General features: G+C 50.3%; 1 protein-coding gene across 6 annotated transcripts in view; it reads right to left on the bottom strand.

The window, feature by feature from the left end:
• The window catches only part of KIRREL3 (kirre like nephrin family adhesion molecule 3), a 385643-nt gene that overhangs the window by 136636 nt on the left and 224359 nt on the right, over window positions 1-24648 (bottom strand). For 4 of the 6 annotated variants that reach the window (XM_072918286.1, XM_072918287.1, XM_030290681.4 and 1 more), the window contains exon 2: window positions 4115-4192. The exons of the other annotated variants lie outside the window; for them this stretch is intronic. In XM_072918286.1, the coding sequence (XP_072774387.1) occupies window positions 4115-4192 (78 nt within the window). The remainder of the gene's footprint in view (window positions 1-4114; window positions 4193-24648) is intronic. 6 annotated transcript variants of the gene reach the window in all.

Here is a 24648-nt window from a genome sequence, read left to right as displayed (position 1 = left end):
TGTAGTGAATGGGGACACCTTGAATGCACAATCCAGCCCCGACACAAACGGAGAGCGGCTGCTGCTGGAGATAACTGCAGCACCACCTCCTCCTGGCACAGCAGGCAGTGTTTGCATCCCTCTGAAGAGGAGGGTTTGTCCTTCTCTCAGCACAGATCATTAACCACTCACTGCTCCAGGAGGAAGCTGCTGCACCAAATCCTTCTGTCCCTTTCCTCGCCCCAGGCTGGGCACGGGGATGGAGCCCACCCCTCATACTCCAAGAGCTGTGTCCATCCCACGGAGATGCCACCTGCCCTCCACACGTGAGGACACGAGAGCCAGCGAAGCCACTGGGAGGGGAGGTCAGAGGAGGGCAGGGAGCTGCCCTGCCCCACTGCCCTGCTGGGGGGACATGGTTGTAGGCACCTTCCAGCAGCCAGCGGCTGGTGGGAACAGGTGGTGGAGGTGAAGGCTGACACCTCTCAGCGCTTAATGGTTCCCGTTAGTAGCTTTATGAATGGCAGCCAAAAAGTGCCATAATTGCTGCAGTGACGCCTGCTAATGACTCGAGTTAGATCTGGCAAGTAGTCAAAGGCAGGAGACAAGTAAAATTCCAGGAGCAGCATCTGAATTCCTGCCTTGGACCACTGCAGAGGAGAATGGAGCAAGCCCGGCTTGGGACCTGCAGGCATGGACAGGGAGGGACCAAGCATGGTGGGTGAGCAGAGAGAGATATTCCAGCACACCCCTTACCTGCCCTTGGGGAGAGAATTGTATGAGAAACGAGAAGTGGGAATAGAAGAACCAGCCCAAATTTTCAGAGTAGCTCAAAATCCTTTTTCTTGGGGGACTAATGTGACCAACCTCCTAGAAAACATCTTTCTGCTCCAAAATCACCTTGAATCAGGGTGGCACAAGCCCTGGGAGAAGCAGGGTAACTCAGCTCACAGCATCACCCCCAGCCCCAGCAGCATCCCCGTTGCACTGCAGTGCCTTGGGACATCCAGGCCACCCGCCGTGGCTCCCACTGCTCCACTCCCGTTCCCAAGGAGCAATCCAGCCCCCCCTGAGCTAACAGCACGCTCCTCCTGATTATGTATCTGTTTCTGAATGTTAACAAACAGTTGGCAGCAGCTGATTGAGTGGGTTATTAGCAGAATGAAGACAGATGGTGGAGGATTAACTCCAAAGCGTCTTTATTGCGCGGCCGTCATTGCAGACAGCTCTCCCTCTCCCTCTCCCTCTGTCTACAACTGTCACCAGCTCCATTTCACCCCACAGTCCCCAGTGCACACCAGAGTGTGGGCCCAGCACGAGAGGAGCCCATCATCAATCACATGAGCGCAGAGCAGCCACGCTGGAGCTGTGCCTTGCTGCTCCACAGCCAAATTCCACCCCAAATCCAGACTTTTCCTGCTGAGGGCTTTACAAGTGAGAAGTGGTCGCACCTGATACGGCACAGCAGTGCAAGGACAGTGCCCAAACTGCGTTTGCTGTGCCCATCACTTGGTGCCTGACAGCTGGGACAGGCTCAGCACTGCACCTGGGGCTGTGTGATCACTGCACAGAGATGGGGATGAGGAGCTGATGGAACTGACGTGGGCAGAGGCACATCCATGGACACCGATCTCGGCTCCTCATCCAGGAGCCCAGCTCAGCTGGAAGAGCCACATCTGCAGCCAGCTGTGCTAAGGGACACCATGGCTTGCCAGCTGGTCAAAAAAACCCACAATGCCACCAAAGGCCCTTGCTGGGCACCTCTAACCCAGATCTATTTCACCCCACTGGGAGAGGTTGCCAAACTGATCTGTGAGCATCCAGACTGGATCTTCTCTGTGAGGACAGCCAAAAACACCACGTTCACAGAATCATGGAATATCCTGAGCTGGGGAGACCCACCAGCATCATCCAGTTCCACTCCTGGCCCTGCACAGACACCCCAAAATCCCACCCTGGGCATCCCTGGCAGTGCTGTCCAAAGGCTCCTGCAGCTCTGGCAGCCTCAGGGCTGTGCCCATTCCCTGGGGAGCCTGGGCAGTGCCAGCACCTCTGGGGTCAGAACCTCTTCCTGAAATCCAACCAGAGAAGTGATTGCCCATCAGAAAATGATTCTTCCATACTGTCAAGGCTTCCAACTCCTCTTGTGCTTTTCTCCCTCCAAGCCATTGTAGATGTCTCCAGTAAATGACAGGAAGGTTCTAATGGTCCCTGCAATGACCTGTTTCCTCTGGGATGGAGACCCCATGCCTCATATTATCCCACTGCCCCACTGCCTTCCTTTCAGTTCCCTCAGCTCCCTTGTAATTATTAATAGGGCTGTTCTTCAGCCTCTTTTTAAAGGGAGGAAAAGCTCTCACTTGGCATAAATACAAAGGGGCAGTTGCTCTGTCTCCTCACCCTGGCAAGGGAACTGGCCCAAAAGTCTGGCTCAGGCACCTTGGGCAGGAAATTCCTGTAGATGACCAGACACTGACCCCACCCCAGCTCACACACCATACAGTGTGGATCTGTACTGCAATCCACCAAAACTCTGGGAAGCTGGATGTCTGCAATTGCCATCTGTAACCGCTTCTAATGAAAACACAAGTCCTAGGTGGTCTTTGTAGCCATGGAAATCCCCCTGACTTTTGTTTTTGGCAGATTGTACCTTTAAACATAATGGCCCTGCAGCCTGCAGGGGCCAGAAACTGGCTGCATGTCAGGCAGGAACACTTTGTTCCCTTTCCCTCACAAAAGCTTTACTTTTGGCCTTTCATGTTCCTTTGTTGTCTCCACACAAAGCCATGCTCAGCCTGAAAAAGGGGCTGACTTGTAGGCTGATGCAGGCTCTGAATCCACCAGGGGACCAGAGCAATCCCAAAGGACAGGGACAGGGAGGTACCGAGAGGGAGGCTGCACTTTCTCACAGCACTCGTGTCCCATGGGGCAGCCCCTTCCCATTAAAAACATCCTCTAATCAATGTTTAAAGAGCGTGTGGTAATTAACAAGCATGAGGTGAAGCCTTGTGAAGTACTTTCCCCATGTTATCAGCTCAGTATCAGGGCTCCTGGGAATGTGAAGGAACCTTTGATCTTCTAACTGGTATTTGAACCATAAACTTGCCTCTATGAGAGTTTTACTCCATGGAAACAAACCCACCTTTTGCTGTCATGGAAAAAGGATTCCTGCAGGAGCAGACACCACCCATGGCTAACTGCTGGCAAAACTCCATCCCATGAAGGGAAAAAGAATCATGCAATAGTTTGGGTTAGAAGGGACCTTTCAGGGTCACCCAAGGCAAGCAGAGAGCAGGGACACCTTCCTCTAGACCAGGTTACTCAGAGCCCCATCCAGCCTGACCTTGGATGTTTCCAGAAAAGGAGGTGCAGCAGGGCAAGAGATCACACCCTTTGTCTGAATTATTTCCAATCAGACTCCCTAAAGAGGGTTAAATCCATGCTTGGGTCAAGTTTCCAATTCCCAGAGTGACCTCACTGAAGCCAAACTCCCTGTGACACATCCTGGAGACCCTCCCATCTCACGGGGCTCTGGGCTTCCTTCTCTCATCCAGCATCAATCAGAGGGGGCTGCACCAGGGCTGGCTCCAGGAAAGGAAGCTACCAGAAGCAAGGATGGCATTTCTTCTGAGTATAAATAGTTTTTGTTTAGTTATTATGCTTCATAATTATTTATGATATTTCTATGGATTAATCAATGCTCATAAAGTACTTGGGGAATGACTGGAATATAAAATAGGGAGATTTTAGCAGAAGTTTGAAGAGCAATGTAACAGTGACTCTGCGAGGTTCAGAGGCAGTGGAAACTGAGATTCTGGAAGTGGCATGGTGACCACTGCCACCCAAGTAGAATAAGAATAGTAGATGCAGCAATAGCTGCAAGAGCTTCCTGTGTGACAAATCCTTTCTGCAGGAAAAGACAGTGGGTTTTGGATGTACAAAGCTCCTGCTCTTCTCTTGCAGCTTTACACAGGGGTTTTCCCACATGCATGCCCTCTAAGATGTTCCAGAGATCAAAGGGAAGCAGGATTTTCTCCTGGGTGGGAACAAGAGCCCAGCACACCCTCAGAGGTGAAGCCCCTCACAATGAGATTGCTAAGGAGGAAGAAGAAGAGAAGGTGAGGGAACTGCTCACCTTCAGTCATCCTGCGGTACTTCTCCTTGTACATGAACCCCAGTACTAGGCAGCATCCTCTTCCTGGGAGCCCCAGTTCTGCAAGAGAAGAGAGCGTGGGGTTAGACTGGGCTGGGGACAGGAGCAGGCACCTGGGGCTGCTGCACGGAGCAAATCCTGCTGGAGACACCCTTCAGGAAAAGCACCAGGAAGGTGGGCACCTAACTGAAGTCTTTGGTCAGCCTCACAGAGCTGAGCTTGGCTTGGCCCCAAGAGCGTATCGAAAGACAGGAGGGTCAGCATCCCCTCCCGTGCCTGTCCTTGAGCTCTCCTCTAATCCAAGTGAGGCAATGAGCTGCATCTTCTTCCACGGCAGCATGTCCCAACAACAGGACTCTTTTATCCCTTTCTCCCTTAGTGGGCAGCAAAGGGAAACGGGAAATAGGGCCTCAGTAGGGAAGATAATTCTGGCCTGAGGAATCTTGCTCTTTAGAAGCAAGCAAGTGACCCTGTGAGCAGGAGAGTGCCAGAGTCTGAGGAGGCACAGGCCTTTGATGCCTTGATTTGTTAATGGGGCTTTTTGACTCTTGGTAACAAACAGAGAGATCTGAGCGTGGGTTTTTCCAGAAGTAGGCTGCGAGCACAGGCGCTCTCCCCGCGCGCATCTCAGAGAGGCAGAGAGCTCTCGTTCTTCAAACAAATTCTCCTGTGTCACAGTGCAGAAAATTAAGGTACCATGTCCCCAACGCTGCCTGCGGACCTGCAGAGCTCCTCGGGGGCTTCTGTGCTCTGCAGAGCCCTGCTGATCAAAGCCCCTTTGATGTTTACTTAATGTGGCTGTGGACTCTGCGGAGCCCCTCTGCCGAGGAAGGAGCGAGGGAGGTGGTGCTGCTCGGAGAACGGGAGGCTGGAGAGCGCAGCGGTGGCTGGAGAGCGAGCAGGACCTGCCTGGCGAGCTTGGCTTTCAGTGCCATGAGGCAAACTTGGGGTTGAATCGCAGATCTGGACCGTGGCCAGAGGAAGAGGGAAGTGTGATGTGATGAGGGAAGATCCCCACATCCACGTGGGTGCATTCCCAGACATAGAGAATCCCTCCCTCGCTGCCGTGGCATCCCAGCAGAGTGGTTACATCCTCCTCTTGTGCACAGAATTTCATCCTAAACCTAGGGAAAAACAAACTTCTTTTGATGCCACACGCCAGCCCGTTAAAGCACTTTCTCTAGCATTATACAGGGCTCCACCTTGCAGGAGGCTCCTGGTCCTGAGGCTCCCACCAGGGAGGAATCAGCATCTAACCAAAACAAATCACATGTGTAAATCCACAGAGGATGATGCTCAGACAAAAGCAAGTCTCTTGAAATAATCAGAGCAAGCTGGAATTTAATTGCTCCCCTAAATTCACCTTGTCCTGGAGGGAATGCTCAGAGAGAAAAGGGCATCCCCAGAATGGGACTCCACTTTTCACGATGTCTTTGGGGGTGCTTGTAACTCTCTCACTGGCCATTAAAGGTGGTGACTAACTCAGGTGAAGATGTTTAAAGATCAGGGCAGATGACTCAACCACCAGAACTCTCAGTGGTTTCTTGAATTAACAGGAAGGAGTAATGAGCAACCATTGTTCGGGTCGGATGATGGAAATCAATTCTCTTGCTCTCCAAGACAGAGACAACGTCCTCCAGCATGGTCTGCACGAAGTGCACAACCACATACACTGTGGTTTGTGTCACACTCAGAAAGGTGTCAGCCTGCAGGGTGTTGGATGTCTCTGACTGCAGGGACAGCCAGCTCAGGCTGCCTCCCCCAGCCCTGGCTGATAACGAGGATTGATAAGACCTTGCTGACCCTGGGGGAGAATCCATGCAGGATCCCGGGAGGACACACACTCCGAGTGCCTGCCCAGAGCCCCCAGGGCCGACTGTGCAGAGCCAGCAAAGCAGGTGAGAGCCTTTATGTCTTTATTGATAGGAAAACAAAACCCCATCGATTGCTATTGAGCCTCCAACGAGCACCAAGGTATCAAAGTAATTAAAACAACACAATTAGATTAGTGTCAGACAAGGCAGCAGAGCCCACAGTGCAGCTGAGCAAGCCAGCACTGATTGCTCAGATGTGCACACGGGGCCTGAGTGTGGATGCTGGCTGGGTTTTCCTGGACACAGACCTGGGGTGAGGGGGCCTGCCACACCCTGCACACAGCATGAGCACAAACATCAGCAAGGTCATGGAATGGTTTCGGTGGGAATGGACCTTAAGGATCCTGCCTTGGGCAGGGACACCTCCCACTGCCCCAGGCTGCTCCAAGCTCTGTCCAGCCTGGCCTTGGGCACTGCCAGGGATCCAGGGGCAGCCACAGCTGCTCTGGGCACCCTGTGCCAGGGCCTGCCCACCCTCACAGGGAACAATTCCCAATTCCCAATATCCCATCCATCCCTGCCCTCTGGCAGTGGGAGCCATTCCCTGTGTCCTGTCCCTCCATCCCCTGTCTCCAGTCCCTCTCCAGCTCTCCTGGAGCCCCTTGAGGCCCAGGAGGGGCTCTGAGCTCTCCCTGGAGCTTCTCCTCTCCAGGTGAGCACCCCCAGCTCTCCCAGCCTGGCTCCAGCCCTGGAGCAGCTCCGTGGCCTCTCTGGACCCACCCCAGCAGCTCCAGCTCCTGATGATGATGATGGTGGCCCCAGAGCAGCCCGAGCCAGGGCAGTGCTGGGGACAGCAGGAGCTGCAGTGTCCTGGGACAATCCCACACTCAGGTATCCAGCTCTCACCTGCCCCTTGCAGTGAGCAAAGAGCTCCCAAAAAGGAGGTTGTGGGCAGGGCTCCAGCCCCAGGCTGTGCTGCCCTCGGGGATGGTGGGAGGCTCAGGCTGAGCTGGATCCCAATGAAATCTGGGTTCTTGTCTCTCTGGAGCTGGCTCAGCAGGCTGCTGTGGGTGCCTGTCTCCCGTTTGCCTCCCCAAGGGGTGCTATAATTAACACTTATAAACCCCTTTGATATCCCATGATGAAAGGAGCTGTACAAAAGCACTGCATTATAATAATTCATACCATAAATTTGTGAGAACATGCAAAAATCTTTAGAGCCAAAGGCACCTTTAAATACTTGAGAGTGCCTTTAAAAGGTAAAATACTTCAAGATGACTCTGCTGCCTAAGGATGTCTCACCATCCTTAGGTGAACTAAAATAGTTAAGAAGATATGCAGTATTTTAAGAGTCTTGGCTTTGGGGAGGCTGCTGAGACACGCCAAAACCAGAATGTTTTAACCCTTGTGTGTCCCCATCTCCCCCAAATCAATCCCATCCATTTCCTTGTGATGATAATTGAATTTCTCAGCATGGCAAAAGTAGTTACAGCTGAAGTTGATCATCCCACGCACTGTGATGAAGTGGGAGCCAAGGTATCCTGCTGGAAAACAGCCAGCAGAACCATGGTTTCCACTCTCTCAGAAGTACCTGCCTTAATTCACCCCCAAACTGGCAGAAGAGCCACTCACTGGGCAAAGCAGGAGCAACTTCAAACCACAAAGTGCAGATGAGAACAAAGCAAAAAGCCAATTAAAAGAAACAGGACTTTGGAGTCTTGGAGAAATGGATCCTCAGCCTGGGAAATAGAGGGGAAAAATGCTTAGGAAGAAAGATCTCCCAGTGCTGGCCCTAACGATGGATTCCTTCTGCTTTTTCCTCACTTCTTTCATCGTATGGGATTTCTTTCATCAATTTCAGGGCAATTCCTTCCCTCACCACTCTGGAAGGGAAGGAAATATCCGATCACCAGTGCACTAAAGGCTAAAGCTGCAAAGCTGTAATAAGGGTTTATTAACATAATCACAATATGTACTATTGTGTAGCTGTATCCCACCAGGAATGATAATAAACATTTAATAGCCCAGTAATACCTGTTTAATAATTTTTCAGCTTGCCCTGTCTAATTGCAAGTTTATTAAAGAACGATAAACTTTATAATCGTTGTAAAGGCATAATTGCAATTCCATTGCTTATTTAATATTGAGCTAATGATATTACAACTAAGTTATATTTTCCCATACATATTAAATATCAATTAGCTGGTTTAAACTATTGATTTGTATTTAATTAACTATGCTATTATATACCAATTAAACTCTTATAAGAGAAGCAGAAACAGCTGGTCTCTAAAATTAAATTTTTAAAACTTTGTATTAACATAAATATCACGTTTCCATTTTGTCATGTTTTCCTTCTACAGTGATGGCAATTTGCTACCTGTAAATATTTTTTCTGATTGCGTGTTATATCCATGACTTTAACTCTGTTTTCTGGGTTGGGAATGGGCAACTTCCATGGTAGATGTGCTACTGTCAGTGACACTGAAATGTGGAAACTGGGAAAGGCAGGGCTGGAAAAACCTGGGATCTCACTTGGGGATCCCAGAAGCAAAGAATTCAGCTGGGAGCTCTTCAAAGAGCATGAATTCTCCAAGGAAAGAAGCTCGACACATTCCTAAGTTGGCCAGCAAGGAGAAGATCCTACCTGACCAAATCCAAGAGATTTTGATGCAGAATCCTCATCCTCCTGCTGAGGAGTTTCCTGTCCTGGTGGATACAGTTGCCTGCTGAATATGGGTGCCTTGATAAAGAAGCAATATGGACAGAAATGCCTGATCTCCCAAGGATTTTCGTGCTCCTGGCTTCACAGTGTCTAGGGATGCTGCATCCCAAAAGAAATATGTGAAGGAGCGTCTCTGTCAAGGCAGGACGGGAATGAGAAGACTCTGACCAGAAGGCTGCTGAGAGTAAAACTCCAATTTATTCAAAATACCCCGCTCTTTTATACAGAGCTTCGTGAGGATCAACTCCATTGGTCCTGAAGTGAAAACAACTCACAGCATTGGTGCAGAGTGCTTGACGCACAGTGATAGAATTTAACTATGAACAATGTGAATAACAAGAGAGATAGAGAATTATTCACATTCTTTTCCAACTCTTTCCCAGGCTTCTGCCTGGCTAGAAACTCCCGTTTCTCTCTTTGACTGAATCTGAGTCCCACAAAGGAGCATTTTCTTTGTTTTTCATCCTTTTTGATTTCTGGGCTCAGAACCATCCCAAACATCCCTGTAAACTCTCTTTCAGAGGACTCTGCCCTGGGCAGTCATGGAGCACCTTTCCCTCCAGGTTCTCCTGCCATCAGAGCTGGGGTGAAGCTTCCTCCCTTGATGTTGTTTGCATCCACGAGCATTCCTGAGCCATCCAAACTCCTGCTGCAATTTGGCAGAGAGCAAACGGATCCTTTGACACAGAATTTCTATATTACACTGTTAAGTCTGCAGAACAATCCAAGATCTTCAGAGATGAGAAAAGCCATACAAATGCACATTATTATTAAATCTGTGCCTGGTTAATTTATAAAAATGTATTAAAAAACCTAAGAGGCTTCCCAGATGAGAAAATGGGCACATTACTGTTTGAAATATGAATGAAGCAGAGATCAGTGTTAAATGCCGGAGTGATATTGTATTTTATTCTACAGTACTCTGCAAAAAAGTTGCACTTATAAACCCATTTATTGTATTATGTACTAGCAAACCACCTTGTCATCCATTTATTGCACAAATAAAATCTTAAAAGCAGAGGATTAGTTGAGTGTGTCCCTGTGGGACCACAATCTGACTTTAAAGAATCCATCAATGAAAGAAAACAGATGGAGCAGAGATGTTTGCCAGCTCATTGCTCCGAGATGGAAAACACAACTGGCTATTCTCCCACAGCCCACAGCCCTGGAGAGAGAGAAGGGCATCCATAGGACTTGTGGAAAACTGTCCCCATTCAGGAGCCAGTTCTGCTTGAAGAATTTATCATTCCAGTTCCCTCTCCTATTGCTCACAGGGACCTTGGAGAGGACAGCTCAACTTTGCACAGTGAGAGAAAACTCCTCAAAACTGAAGCCCTGTGTAGAACCTCTGTTAAGACCTAAATTTGCCTTAAGCATCCCCAGAGAGGCACCTTCCTGCATTGGGGAAGAGCAACAGCACAAACCAGTGCCAAGGCTGTTGTCCCTACTGGGAATTTGAAGGATGAAGGTCTGGAGGACCTTAAAACTTCTCTCAAACATTTTTTTTGGTTAAAAACCATAATGGAAAAAGAAAGGAAAGCTTGGATGTACTGATTTTTGCTATGCCTCTTTCAACCCAGTGGAAAACCGGAGTCTCCATAACCCAGGAAGGCATTTTTTGGGACAAACAACCGTGGGCAGGTATATGCCTTGAATATTGGAGCACACTGGAATCCAGCTTTCCAGGTGCCTTGAAAGGCATCAGCACTGGAAGCTTCAAGAGGAAGAGCAGAGAAACACACAGGAGGCAGCTGTTCCCAGGAACAAGCTCTGCCCTGGTACCAGACAATTAAAAGTTGCTTCTTAGTAGGAAACACAACTGGCAGAAGGGGAAAGAAAGCAGAGGGATTTGTGCTGCTGAGCAAAGAGAATGATATCCCTGTGTTCCCTGGCTAATGAAGGGAAAAGAGGCACCTCCAAGTTGTAACTCAGCACTGGAGTGTTTTGAAGAGGCTTTTTTCTCTAGTGGCAACACAGAGCCTTTGGTCCCTAAAGTTCAGAACTGAATCTGTCTGTATTCCCCACTCTCCTCCCCAGCCCTTCAGGGCTGATGCACTTTTTCTGAACCTCTCACAAACATGTCCAATTTGGGGACCATCTGACAAGTGAAGAAAAATCTTCGCAAACCACAAATCCAGTCATTCTTTGGATATTGTTTTCCTTTTCCTGAACTTAAGAAATCTGATGGATCTGCAGTAGGAAAAACAATTCACCCCAGAGTAAGGTGGCTGTTGGTACTTGAACCTTCCCACACAAACAGCTTTCACAGCTTTGTGTGCACAGGCATGTGTTTACACTGGTCAAATTGTCCAAAATGCTTTGCTAAGGCCTTGGGTCAGCAGCTTCCACAGCTTAACGACACCTCATGTGCAGGAAAAAGTATTTCCCCTGTGTTTCCCACTATAAAAGTCATAACTTTCACACAGGGTTTTATTTGAAAGAAAACCAAATAAACGATTATGTAGAAACAATTTGTTTTTTTCACTACTGAATATCAAACCTACTCCTGTTTGCACTGTTGAGAGTTGTGTCAGGTACCCCATGCAGTCAGAGAATCACGGCAAAAAACACATCCAGACACTGGAAAAGGCTGGTGGGGCTGCCCATGATCCCAAATTCAATTAGCAGTCCCATGTGAGTTTGGGTTGCACCTCCTCCCTCCACAGACCACTTCTGAAGGCTCCACTTGTTGGGGAGGATGAATAAATATGATTGCCTGGCAAAAGATTTACAATAGTACAGCCAGGATGAAAACAATCCCCCCTTCTGGTTGAACAATGCCCTTACCTACAGGTAGGTCCAAGGGTCAAATGGACTGTTGGATCTCACCCCAATGTATGGTTCATCCCACACCTGTAACCCTCCCCTGAAGCATCAGGAGTCTGTGACCCCATTGGCCTGAGTCTTGTTCCAGCCCACCTTGAAGCCCCTGACAAGGGGTCCCTGAGGAGCCAGACGCTCTCTTGGAACTTCCACCCTTGTGGAACTTCCACCCTCTCCTGGAGCATCCTCTTATCTCCCTCTACCCCTTGTCTCTCCCTTCCCCCACGCCCGAGGCCCTGCCACGTGCTGGGTCTGGCAGCTCCAAGCAGGGCCTTTCACCTCTCTAATAAACCAGATATTCCAAGAGCAGCCTTCAGAGATCTCTCGTAAGGCTGGTGGGGCTGCCCCTGATCCCAAATTCAATGAGCAGTCCCATGGGAGTTTGGGTTGCACCTCCTCCCTCCACAGCCCACTTCTGAAGGCTCCACTCTTGTGGGGTTGGTGTTTCCTTCCACAGCCTTGTAGGATGCAGCTGTAGCTGCGCCATTTCCCCCCAGTTCACACAAGTTTTGGAGTATTTCTCAAGAGCTGCTGTCCCAGGCACCTCAGCCCCTCTGGTGCTCCTGGCCTTCTGCAGCCCTGGAGCTCAGATCCTCCTTGTGAGGTTCCTGTGTTGTTCAGCCAGCTCCCCTGCCTCTGACCTGCACTTCAAGGGCTTCCCAGGGATGAATCTGCTTCACTGCAGCCCACTGCACCTGCTGCTCCAGCCAGGTCTCCAAATGTTCTGTCCCAGTGCAGTGAGCCGCTGCAGGCAGGGCTGGAACAAGCCTTCCAGGGAAATTAAAGCAACAGGCAAGCACTGCCCACGCATTCCCCAGTATCTCCTAGTGCTTCCCCAGGTCAACCCCTGAAACCTGGACACATCACCATCCATGTTGTCTCACCAGGAGGAGATCTGAAGCGACAGGATTTGCTGATTCCGGGGAGGTGGCAGGACAGCCAGGGACACAGGAGGACAGCCAGGGACACAGCAGGACAACCAGGGACAGGGCAGGACAACCAGGGACAGGGCAGGACAGCCAGGGACAGGGCAGGACAACCAGGGACAGGGCAGGAAAGCCAGGGACAGGGCAGGAGAACCAGGGACAGGGCAGGGCAACCATGGACACAGAAGGACAGCCAGGGACAGGGCAGGACAGCCAGGGACAGGGCAGGACAGCCAGGGACAGGGCAGGACAACCAGGGACAGGGCAGGAAAGCCAGGGACAGGGCAGGAGAACCAGGGACAGGGCAGGGCAACCATGGACACAGAAGGACAACCAGGGACAGGGCAGGACAGCCAGGGACAGGGCAGGACAGCCAGGGACAGGGCAGGACAGCCAGGGACAGGGCAGGACAACCAGGGACAGGGCAGGGCAACCAGGGACAGGGCAGGACAGCCAGGGACAGGGCAGGACAACCAGGGACACAGCAGGACAGCCAGGGACACAGCAGGACAGCCAGGGACACAGCAGGACAACCAGGGGCAGGGCAGGACAAGCAGGTGCTGGGCACTTCTGTCTTGGTCTCAAAGCAGTGGCTGCGTTCACCAGCCCACACAGATCCATGGAGCTCCTCCATGGCCAGGCCAGGAGAGGGGAACAGGCAGTGTCCCCCACCCTGTCTGACTGCTCCATGTCCTCCAGGAATTCCTCTGCTCGAGCCAAGGGCTGGAATGACCCTGGGCTGTCTGTCAGTCCCCCCGTGCTCTGCTTGGCAGCTCAGCCCTGGACTTGCAGGGATTTGGGGACCTGCCTGGCAAGGGCTGTGGTGCCACGTAACTTCCTCCACTCACCTTCTTCCACCCCACCAAACCCAGGAGCTGCACATTCAACTCCAGGCAGCAGAAAAGTGACCCCACTCTTCATGTATGAAACCCATCCCAGCTTTCTGCAGCACTTCTTCCACTGGAAGAAAGCTCTCCAGGGAAATAAAATGCCTTTATGGGGACCTGGCCCAGAGACTGGAGAAGCCCCGGGGCCTGCAGCACAAGGGGTCTGTGTGAATCGGGGGCTGCAAGGGAAGGGTGTTTGGGAGATGCACCGAGCTGCTCTAAAGCTGTGTTCAGCCTTCCTGCTCCACCTCCAGTGATTGGATCAGGATGTGCTCCTACAAACTGGGAGGGCTTTCAACAGCAGGGATTGTGAGACTCTGAGATGGTCTGAAACCAGCTCAGAACTAAACTGACAGGGAGGAAGACACGAAATCCACGTATTTTGATTCCTTAAGAGTGCAGTGTTTTCTCTGAAGGCCTTATTTCACTGGGGCTTCTCATTTCACTGAAAGCCCCTGCACTGTTCCTTGCTCCTGCTGAAGGACCCCTGCATGTCCCACTCCAATCCAAACAACATCATCACACCACATTATCCTGGAGCCTGGTGGGAACATCTTATGGTGGAATAAACAACATTTCTTGTCACTCAGCCACATTTACATGCAGGTCTGGAGCTCCACACAACAGCGGGAGTGTCCCTGCCTCACACCCCACCCAGAGCACCTTGTAACAAACAAACCAACCAACCAACCAGCCAAGCAACCCCCTAAGGTGAATATCGAACACAATAAAACAAGCTCAAATGGGAGGAGAACATGGCAATGGAAACACTTTGCAATAAACCAATAAACCCTGGAAGTCCCCACGCTGCTCTGACAGATTGTGGATAAGCTGGAGAGAAAAATAATAAAAATAAACCCACAGAACCGTAAAGGTCACATCTATAGCCGTGCTCTGGATCAACAATGGCTCCTCACACCTCCCACCGTGGTCGTGTTTCTGCCTAAGCCATCCTTCTTACAAGTCTGGAAGATGGACAGCAGCACCGGGAAGCACAAACCACTTCTGCCCTCAGAGACGTGCTGGGATTGCAGCTTTCCACTGCCTGACCTCAGCCACTCTCTTCAAGCCCATGTGCCCCGATCCTCCTGGCCCCGATCCAGAGAATCTCACTGCCCAGCTGCTCCAAAGGCTGGCCGTGCTGGCCACCTGAGAGTGCCCAGTGAGTCCGAGCTGGAGGAGCTGCCGCCCTTCCCTCCCCTCTGGAGGCAGGGAAAGCACTGCAGCACCATCCTGCTCTCCGTGAACATGCACACAGCCCAGGCAGGGATCCCTGCTGTCCTCCTATTACTGGGAAATCACACTCCAGCCTCACAAGCTCCATTACTCCTGTGTATCATATAATTAAATTCTATTTGCTGGTTACCTCACAGCACGGCTGCAATTCTTCTGCGTCTGAGGCGTTTTAAAAATATTTCTGATCTTCAGCTTCTATTTCATGTTTCCTCTCCTTGGCAACTCTCAGCCATCTCTTTGAGCTGCCTTTCTGCCTGTGAGGTGGGAAGGGGCAGGAGACCTGCTGTGACCAGTCCGTGCTGTGTCTCCTCTCCAAGATGAAAGAGATCAGTGACGTGAATGTGTTATCTTAGGGCAGACCCACGGCACAGGTTAATCCCCATTTCCTCCTCAGATATCCAAACTTGAATTACTTCCCAGGAACTTGAATGGGAGCTGAGGTTCCTAAACAGGTTGGGGAAGCTTGTGGTGGTGTAGCTAAACCATCACAGATGAGCAAACTGGCCAAGGAAGAAGCAATTCCAGGTTAATCCCACTTGGAGGTGCATTTGCTGCAGTCCCTGCTTCTCCCCTTCTGTTCAAACTTTCTGGAAGAGCTGTGGTGCTAAATGGAAGGGGCAGAGTGAGAACAGGTCCCAACCCTCCACCAAGGAACAATGCCCCAATTACAGGGAGAAAGCCATAAGATTTAAGGGATTATCTCATCACCATGCTCCCGTCCCTTTCTGCTTTGATTGAGGCATTGAGGTTTGAGCGCGCTGGCAGGGAAGGCTTTGGCCACGCTCAGCAGGAAGAGAAAAGAAAGTGAGAGGGCAAATCTCAGGCTGTGGGAGGTTGATTACTGCCCTGTCCAGGCCATGTTCCTTCCATGTCCTAGTGGGAGAAGATTCGGTCCCACCACGAGGAACAAATCCATCCCCCAGGCCATGCAGGCATTATCAGTGGCCTCAGGCTGGGGTGCTTCAGCTCACCCTGCCCTGGCACTGCTCACCCTGCCCTGGCACTGCTCACCCTGCCCGGCTCCAGAGAGGACACCAGAGACACTGAGCAGCCACGACAACTTCAGGCTGCAGCATTCAGCCTAAATATTTACTCCTGTGATATTCGTGTCTCATGACCATCCCGCTCCCCTTTTTGAGCGTTTTCAGTTTCCTAATTGAACTGAAAACTCACAGTTTCTGCAAATGGTCTCACTAGCTGGATCTTCATGCTGCAAATGCTTTGCTAGCCATGCTCAGCTGCCTCAGCTGAAATCGTTGTGGTCCATACCACGCTAAACCCTCCTTCCACCTCTGCAGGTGCAATTAGGTAAGGGGTGGGAAGGTAAACCAGGGAAGATGGGTATGAGGGAGGGACCAAAGCAGGCACAAAGCAGGCACAAAGCAGGGAACTCCCTCACCCAGAAATGGGATCTTGTACATCCAGCCATGGGATCTGCCCACCCAGCAATGGGATCTGCCCACCCAGCAATGGGATCTCCTTCACCCAGAAATGGGATCTCCCCATCCAGCAATGGGATCTGCCCCATCCAGCAATGGGATCTCCCTCACCCAGAAATGGGATATCCCTCACCCATAAATAGGATATTCCTCACCCAGAAATGGGATATCCCTCACCCAGAAATGGGATATCCCTCACCCAGCAATAGGATCTCCCCACCCAGCAATAGGATCTCCCCATCCAGCAATGGGATCTCCCCCACTCAGCCACGGGATCTGCCCCACCCAGCATCAGGAATGTCCCTCACCCAGCAGTTCCCCCCTTGTGACATGCCGTGACCGAAATCAGCCCCCACTCAGGGCTGACTCGTGGCACTGTGCCTTTATGCACCTTGCCTGCTCCCTCCCTGCCAGCCCCTGTCACTGCACAGCTCCTGCTGCCAGGAGGGCATTTTCCCAGCATTGGCCATAACTTGGATGATCTGTGGAAACAACTCCCCTGCTTCCTCCAATGCTGCTCCCCACGCACTCTCTCAATCCCATTAAAAGTAATGGGGTGAGATCGTCCAGCCCATTACTTTCAATGGCTTCGTTTCAGCCAGACAGCCTAAAGCTCCCATATTCTCCAAACAGCCAGCAGAGGAGCTCCAAAACTCCCCATTTCATTAGCACATCGTGCATTCCAGCTTGCCAGGGTTTAATTGGAAAGAGAGCCAAGCCTGCGTTAAGGTTTGCTAATTGCTGCAGGAGAGACACGAGCCCTCCTTGCACCACTGATGATTATTTCCTTGCTCAGCAATTTTGGGTTCTCCAAGGTGTGAGGTTTTATGAAAATAGTCCAAGTTAAAAAAAAAAAAAAAAAAAAGAGAGACATAAGCAAACACAGCCACAGGAAAGGAACTTTATGGAATGGGTATCTGCTCCAGGATTCTCCTGGGCTTGCTGGTGCTAGGGGGGAAATGGGGAAATACAGTTACAGGAGGATCTGCCAGGAAGAAACATTGGTCTTGCAAAAAGCCAAGTGAAAATTGTATATTTAAGATGCATCACAGGAGCTGAAGTTTGAGTCTTTCTGAACTGTAAGTGCAATAATCCACTGAGGGCAGAGGCAGGCCAAAAATCAAACCACTTTACTTCCAAGACAGTTTGATATTACAAGATGCTCAGAAAGCTGTGCAGCCAAACACCTTTCTTTGGGAGCTGGAGAAATCCCATTTCTGGTCTCATTTCTGACCTCGCCTTCTGCTCCAGGTTTATAAAAGCCAGTCAGGACTTGATCATGTAATGCCACGTGCCCTGTTACAGCCAGGCAAGGACCTATTAGGGAGGTACATAATGATGTATCCGGGAAACTGAAATAATGACACCTCAACAGCTGGCTAAAATAAGTGGGAAGAGCTGAGTAGTTAAATCATAGAATATCCTGAGCTGGAAGGGACCCACAAGGATTGAGCTGAACACCCCAAAAATCCCACCAAGTGCCTGAGAGTATTGACAAATGGTGGATAAAAATCTCCTCTGACCATGAAACACCAGGAAGCTGCTGGTGACACTCACAGCCAAGTGCTGGAAGCTTCCAGCCCAACCTGGAGTTTTCTTGCCTCTGAGCTGAACCAAGATTAGGAGGTGCAGCTCTCCTGCACCAACCCCTGCGAGGTCCCTGGTGGCCCCAGGGGCTCGGGGCTGTGCCCTGCTGTGATGTTGGGTCTCTCTGCTGCTGCAGAGCTGTTAGCAGGGTGATGCTCCAGCCCTGTCCAGTCCAGGACAGATGGTAATAAATTTTTCAATGGTTGGAGCAGAGTGCAGCAACTGTGTGATTAGCATCTTTTTCTCCACTGCACATTTCATCTGTAAACTAAGATTAAATACCTGGAGGAAAAAAGCTGCAGGAAAAGGGAACTTTAATATGTTTTCACAGCAGAGCTCCCACGAGTGAGTAAACAGCTCGGGTCCAAGGTTGGGGTGGCTCGTGGGCCAGGGACCTTTCCCCATCTGTAGAGTCAAATTATCCACATTTCATGAAGGTGCTCTGTTAGAACCATGGAAAGGATGGGTTGAAAGGGATCTTAAAGATAATCTCATTCCATCCTCAGTGATGCCTTCCACTATCCCAGGGTGCTCCAAGTCCCTTCTAACCAGGCTTTGGACACTTGCAGGGATCCAGGGGCAGCCACAGCTGTTCTGGGCACCCTGTGCCAGGGCCTGCCCACCCTCACAGGGAAGGATTTCTTCCCAATTATGCCTTGAGAAGGCTGCCCTAGAACAGAGACTCAGAGACTGGACAGAGCTAAAGAATAAAGTAGGGATTTATTAGGAGGCCTCAATAGATCCACCTTGGGCAGCACAAGAGCCCAGCCAGGGCTGCACCCAAGGTGAACCAAAATGGTCCCAAAATGCACGAGCGCTCCCGGGGGCTCTCCCTGGGATCAGTTCTGCTCCATTGGCACCTTGGAGTTCATTGTCCCATTCCAGCTTTAGCCCAGGCAGTCCCATCCTGCTTGTTTTTCTCTCTCCAGCCCACGCTGTTTGTGCTCCTGGGCTGAGGTTTGGATCATTTGTCCTTGGTGCCCAGCTGGAGCAGGAATTGTTTTGTCTCCTGCTCTGTGCAGAGAGCTCAGCATCCCCTCATGTGAAGCCCAGACCCCCACACTAAAGCAGCACAGAATGTGAAAAATAGAAAAGCTGAAACCAATCACCAATATCGACCTGAACCCAGCCCCATCAGTGTGAAGCCATTCCCCCGTGTCCTGCACTACCCTCTAACCCAGCTGTGCCTCGGATTCTCCTGACTGGAGCAGCTGGCCTCTGAAGCATTGCTGTGAGGAGCAGCAGGGTCTGCAGTCTCCTCAAAGTGAACAAGGGGAGCAGAACCGCTCCATTACCTGCCTGGCTTTGAACTCTCAACTCATTTAAACCCAACAAAACCTATTCCAAATGCCTGTCAAGCCTCACCGACCTCACTCGCCTGCAAACTCAGCCAGAGATAAAACAAGGGAATGAATTTCATGAATCGCATGGGAAGTGAGGAATGGTGTCTGCTGTTGAGAAGGAAGGAATCATCACCTACCATCAAAATATTGCTCTTCATCACTGTAACATGAGTGCCAGGGCAGTGATGCTGAGAGGGCACCTCAGGTGGTGAGCATATCAACATTTTCAAAAAAAAACCAAACACAAAATCTAACAAAAAGTCATACACACAGAGAAAAAATCACCACACTTTTTCTTTTGGAGTGCATCTGACTGATAGACATAAGAATGGTGTCAGGGCTTGTGAGCCATCCTTCCCAATCCCCAAAAATAACTTACTCTGCACCCCCAAGGTGTTGTACCAAACTTTCATTTTGCTCACATGTCACTATAGGACATGTGAAAGCACGATGCGAGCTGCTGCTATTGCAAAGGTGAAAAAGAGAAGGTTTATTTTCTGACTCCGGCATTTATACTTTTCCAGAGGTGACAGTGGATTGGAGGGTGAAGGTGCCACCTCTCCAATGACATTGGACAAACTACTAGTACATTTTTGCAAATTTCTTTTGGAAAAATGTACTAGTAGTACAAATTTCTCCACCTCTATAAAGGAATGCAAAACAATAGATTGTTTACAGAAGGTTGTGTGAGAAAGTTCTCTACAAGAATGTAAACTCAGAAGGCTTTAGAAAATCTTAAGAATCAGGGCAACACTCACATACAGACGTGACCAGGGCAACCTGCACATAACCCACTCCTTGTGGGAGATACTGTCTGCTCCGAAGGGGAAGGACAATGAGATTTGAATGCTCTGGCTGCACTTGTAGGAAAATTATTTTCAAGCACTTTCTTGCCTAAAGGAAAATTCCAACATGCCCAAAAGACAGGGCTGCAGGCAGGGGAAATAGCACAGGGTTTAGCTTGGAAGAAAACTTAAAGCCCGTCCAGTGCAACCCCCTGCTATGGGCAGGAGTAACTCCCTCTGTCCCAGGCTGCTCCCAGCCCTGTCCAGCCTGGCCCTGGGCACTGCCAGGGATCCAGGGGCAGCCACAGCTGCTCTGGGCACCCTGTGCCAGGGCCTGCCCACTGTCACTGTCAAAACTTCTTCCTTGTAGGCTGATACTGCCCTTTGCTGTTCCATCTGCAAACAGCTCTAAGCCACCTTTACCCGTTCCCATTTCAGAGCGCTGATGGATGGGCAAGCACCACCCGCCTTTCAAAGGACATTACATGCCACTGCTGTAATCAATAATGTATTATTTCCTCTATGTTTTATATCCTCGTGTTTATTATGTGTAAATAGGGATTTACAGTGATCTGAGCGGGTTCATTTAATGCAGCTGACACCACCCTGCATGTGAGATCCAGCACCGCCCCTCGGGACCTGTGGGGAAATGAAATGAGGCTTCTCCCACAAAGCCTTCTTTTCCAAAGGAATGGAGAAAGAAAGGAAGAAAAAAGGGAATAAAACAAGGCCAAGGTAGAGAGATCAGAGCCTGTGCGCACGGGATGGAAGGCAGAATGAGTGCCAGTTCTGGGATTCAGAGTCATGCTGGCATCGCTCTGAAAAGGACGTCAAACACTGCTCTCATCTCAAGTCCAAGGTGCTGCTTCCAGGAGGAAAAGGAAGGTTGGGGTGGGGGGAGAAACTTCCCTTGAAAGGCATTGGCACACCTATGCAAAGTTCCTTCTTATTTGATCTCGGGCACAAAGAGCAGAACAGAGGCATATCATCCTTTGCAGCTAAAATGAAAAAATAAAGAGGACTTTTATCCCAGATCCATTTATCTCAGGTAATAAATTCTGCTCCTGCCTGCAGCCAGTCAGTATTTTCCAGGTGGGTAACTTTCTCGCTGGAAAAATGAACAAAGCAATCAAAATAATTTGCTAATTCATTTCATACTCCTTTTTTAAATTTTTTTTTTAAACCTAAACTGCGAGTTAAAACAAACCTGAATAGCCCGGTGTGTTGTGTCAATGTTTTGTTCAACAAATATCAAAGCAACACTGCAATTCTTAATTGTCTCTTAGGAGATCTTAAGACACCTCCAGAGGTTCCACGGCACTTCCCAGCAGGAAGGCGGCCCTGCAGCTGGATTGAACAGCCACGTGTGGTTCCTGTAGGATGGCAGCAGCCTGGAAGTGCCACCAGTGCCACCCCTGCCACGGGCAGGGACACCTTCCACTGTCCCAGGCTGCTCCAAGCCCCGTCCAGCCTGACCTTGGAACTTCCAGGGATCCAGGGGCAGCCACAGCTGCTCTGGGCACCCTGTGCCAGGGCCTCACCACTGTTACTGTCAAAACTTCTTCCTTGTGGGCTGGTGTTGCCCTTTGGGAAGTGCCCTGTGGGCTGGTATCTCCTTTTGGGAAGTGCCTGTGCCTGAATCGACAGCAGCTGCAGCACATCCATCCTGGAACACCTTGGGATGGCAAGGAACCATCCTGCTCCCACCTTCCCAGTGAAGCCAGCAGGTAAAATGAAGCAACCTGATCTGACCCCAGCACATTCTCAATGCTGATCAACGGAGCAGCTCAGCAGAACAGTCAAGCACACCCCTGGGAAATGCAGGTTCTGAGCAGCTTTCCTGTGCCAAGTTATCCCCACATGCCCAATGTGTGCCTTTCCCAACATCTGTGCCCTGCCTCGTGTCCTCTCGAGCTCATCGTGGTGCATCCAGCCAAGGAAAAACACGGCTCTGCACCAGAAACAAACCCCTCAGGATCAATCTTCCTTCTGGCTCTGCCAAAGCCTCTTCATACAGCCTGGTCTGTATTATTTACTCATCTGTGTTATTTACTCCCAGCTTAGCTAGGAAAGAACAGCCACATCCTTTCCCTGCTTCTGTGAGGATGCAGGGACCGTATTTCTGTCACACAGGAGACTTTCTGCAGCATTACAGAGGAGCGGGAGGCTCTCCTCACTCCCTGAGCTCATCTGCCTTGCCAGGCTCCTTCCTGCACCATTAAACAGCTGCCACGTTCCACCTCAGAACTTCTTGCAACTCAGCAGAAAAAAAGAAAAAAAAAAGGAAAAAAAAAGAGAGGAAGAAAAGGAGGCTTAACAAAAAAAAACCTAGATAAGTACCATAAAACACTGGAGAAAACAGACAGGCCCCCATTGGTCAACAGCTGTGCACTGCTGTGGCATCGTCCTCGCTAGAAGACACTGCATTAGGGGAAGCAATGATCATCATCATTAAATGCCTTGATGGAACTCTGGCATCTGGTTTGCAGCATTTAGCTGATGAAATAAATAAGGGTGCTTTTGGCAAACACACAGGGAACAAACATGAGAGGATCACGGATGCTGGAGGGAGTCCAACTTCCCTAATAGTGTCCTTCCTTTTTGCCAGCTCAGGGACTTCCCAGAGGAGAGTCCTGCAGCACATGAGGGCACCCACACCAGTGCCAGAAGGTTCTTAGGGCAGGCAGATCCCATCCCCAAGGGCACTGAGCCCTCCTGGTGTGGGAAAAGAGACAACAATCTGCATTAAAGCCTGACAGACACACAGACACTCAGTGGCACAAGTGGAATACCTGCTGCCCTCACAGCCCCAGCCCTGAATGCTGAGGGATGCATCCACAGGACTCCTTTGGGAGGAGATGAGCAGAGTTCTGGTCACCCCCTGCCACCTGCCCAGATTAAATACCCTTCTTTGGGACTCACTTGCTGTCTGAGGAAACTCCTCCTCATCCCTGGCAGTGTCCAAGGCCAAGTTGGACAGAGCTTGGAGCAACCTGGTGGAAGGTGTCCCTGCCCATGGCAGGAGGTGGAATGGGATGGTCTCTAAATTCCCTTCCAACCCAAACCATGCTGTGATTCTCCAGTGCTGTGGGTATCCCACAGGGAACTGGGAATTGCACTGCCTGCAGCGAGGACAGAAGGCTGCCCACCTCCTCCATCTACACCTGGAGCAAGCCATTACTCCATAGACCCGCTGCTCCTTCCGTTCCCATCCCAGGGATGTGTCTCTGATCTGTAGGGCTGGTTTGGATAACCCACCACTGCTCAGCACCTGGGCTGTCCTATCATCAATAAGTTGCCAGCCCCAGAGACGCTTGTTTCCTGTGTTTCTGTCTCTGGATGGGTTTTTACTTCTGGCTAAACTGCAACTGCAGGACAGTCTTGGTGACAGATTGGGCTGTGTGATGCAGTCCCTGCACGCTGAGATTAGGAATGATTATGACTTTCATGAAATGGCTGAACACAATTCTTATGGCCATGTATTTTCACACTTCCTCTTTCAAAGACAGCAAGTGAGAGGTGCAGAGCAAGTCTGCAAGGATAATAAAGATACCGGGATCCAGTTCTTGCCCTGCACAAAAGCCAGGGAATCTCAGAAAAACGGAAAGCTGGACAAGACAAACGCAGGTCTGAACCAATGTGGTTAATCAAGCGTTCTCCGTTTATTCAAGATAAGGTGGTAGTTTATATAAGCTTCCACATAGTTTACAGAAACAAAGACACTCTGATTGGCAAACTAATATTGTTTACCTTTTCCTAAAAACAGCCTACACCTTACACTATAAAACCTATACTAATTCACACCCAAACAACCCAGTGGTCCCCATCACACCTTAAGACTATTTCTATCTGCGCCACAAGCTCTGAATTTCTAACTGCGTCAGAGGCTTGAAGGCCTCACCAGGCCTAAATCTGAGGCCTAGACTGGTATAGCTCAAATTTCATAACTCATGTCCTCTTTCTCTCAAAAATGCTGCAACACTGCACATTGTGTTAGGGCAGCTGAGGTGCAGGATCTACCTGAGCTGGGTTTGCAGCAGATCAAAACAATGTCTTTCACCTCAACATTCCATAATCATCCTCTGAGGGAATGGCAGAAACATCTCCCTTCCTGCCACAGCCAAAGGAAGTAGGATTGGGCAGAGAGGACAGCTCTCCACTCCACACAGACCCCAAACCCGCTGCTTGGGCAGGACAACACAGGAATAACATTGGAAGGAGGAGACAGAGTTCCTTTGTAAAGGAGGGCTGGTAGGTTCCCTAAGGAAAGTGGAGAAATGCTGGACCTCCCTCATCACAGCATCAGAGCAGAGCAGGAAAGTTTTCCCTGGACTATAGGACACGTCACGGTGGCTTCCCAAAGGCCTCAAAGTAGATATTCCCTAGCAAGCTTTAAATGGTCTGGGTGGCAGGGTGGGGAATAAACTGGTGCCCACATTCCCTGGCATTCCATGGGCTGGAATATTTCCATGTCTGCAGCCAAGGCAGGCTGGTGAGACTGGTGAGAATGTGCTGCAACCAAGAGGCTGGGGGGAATGGGACAGACCTGGTGGACTTTCCCAAGGTTTATCCCAGCACTGCCAACCCTGGCAGGAGGATTTCATCCCTCAGAGCTACGTGGGACAGAGTGAAGGAAATCCATGTTCTTTTAAAGTTACATCAGGCACCACACCTTAGGGAAAGTCTTTGGAAATAAGTTTATCATCAGTAGGCAAAGGTGACATTTCAGAGAGACACAGGCAGTGTCACAGCCCTGCCAGGCCATGGAAGAGAACGGGATTAATGAACTTTGAATGTCTGACCTCAGGGGGACCCCAACACCTTCCTGCTCTCAAAGCCACCAACAGGGTGAAGCACACATCAGGAACTGCCTGCTGCAGACAGTGACCCCAAAAATCCACCCCAGCCCCTCCTCACAGCCACCTTTTCCCATGGAAAACCTCGCAGAGCA

The sequence above is a fragment of the Taeniopygia guttata genome, chromosome 24 (genome assembly GCF_048771995.1).
Source record: "Taeniopygia guttata chromosome 24, bTaeGut7.mat, whole genome shotgun sequence".
Lineage (NCBI taxonomy): Eukaryota > Metazoa > Chordata > Aves > Passeriformes > Estrildidae > Taeniopygia > Taeniopygia guttata.
Note: the sequence above shows the minus strand (reverse complement) of the source record. Positions and strands in the feature narration are given on the sequence as shown.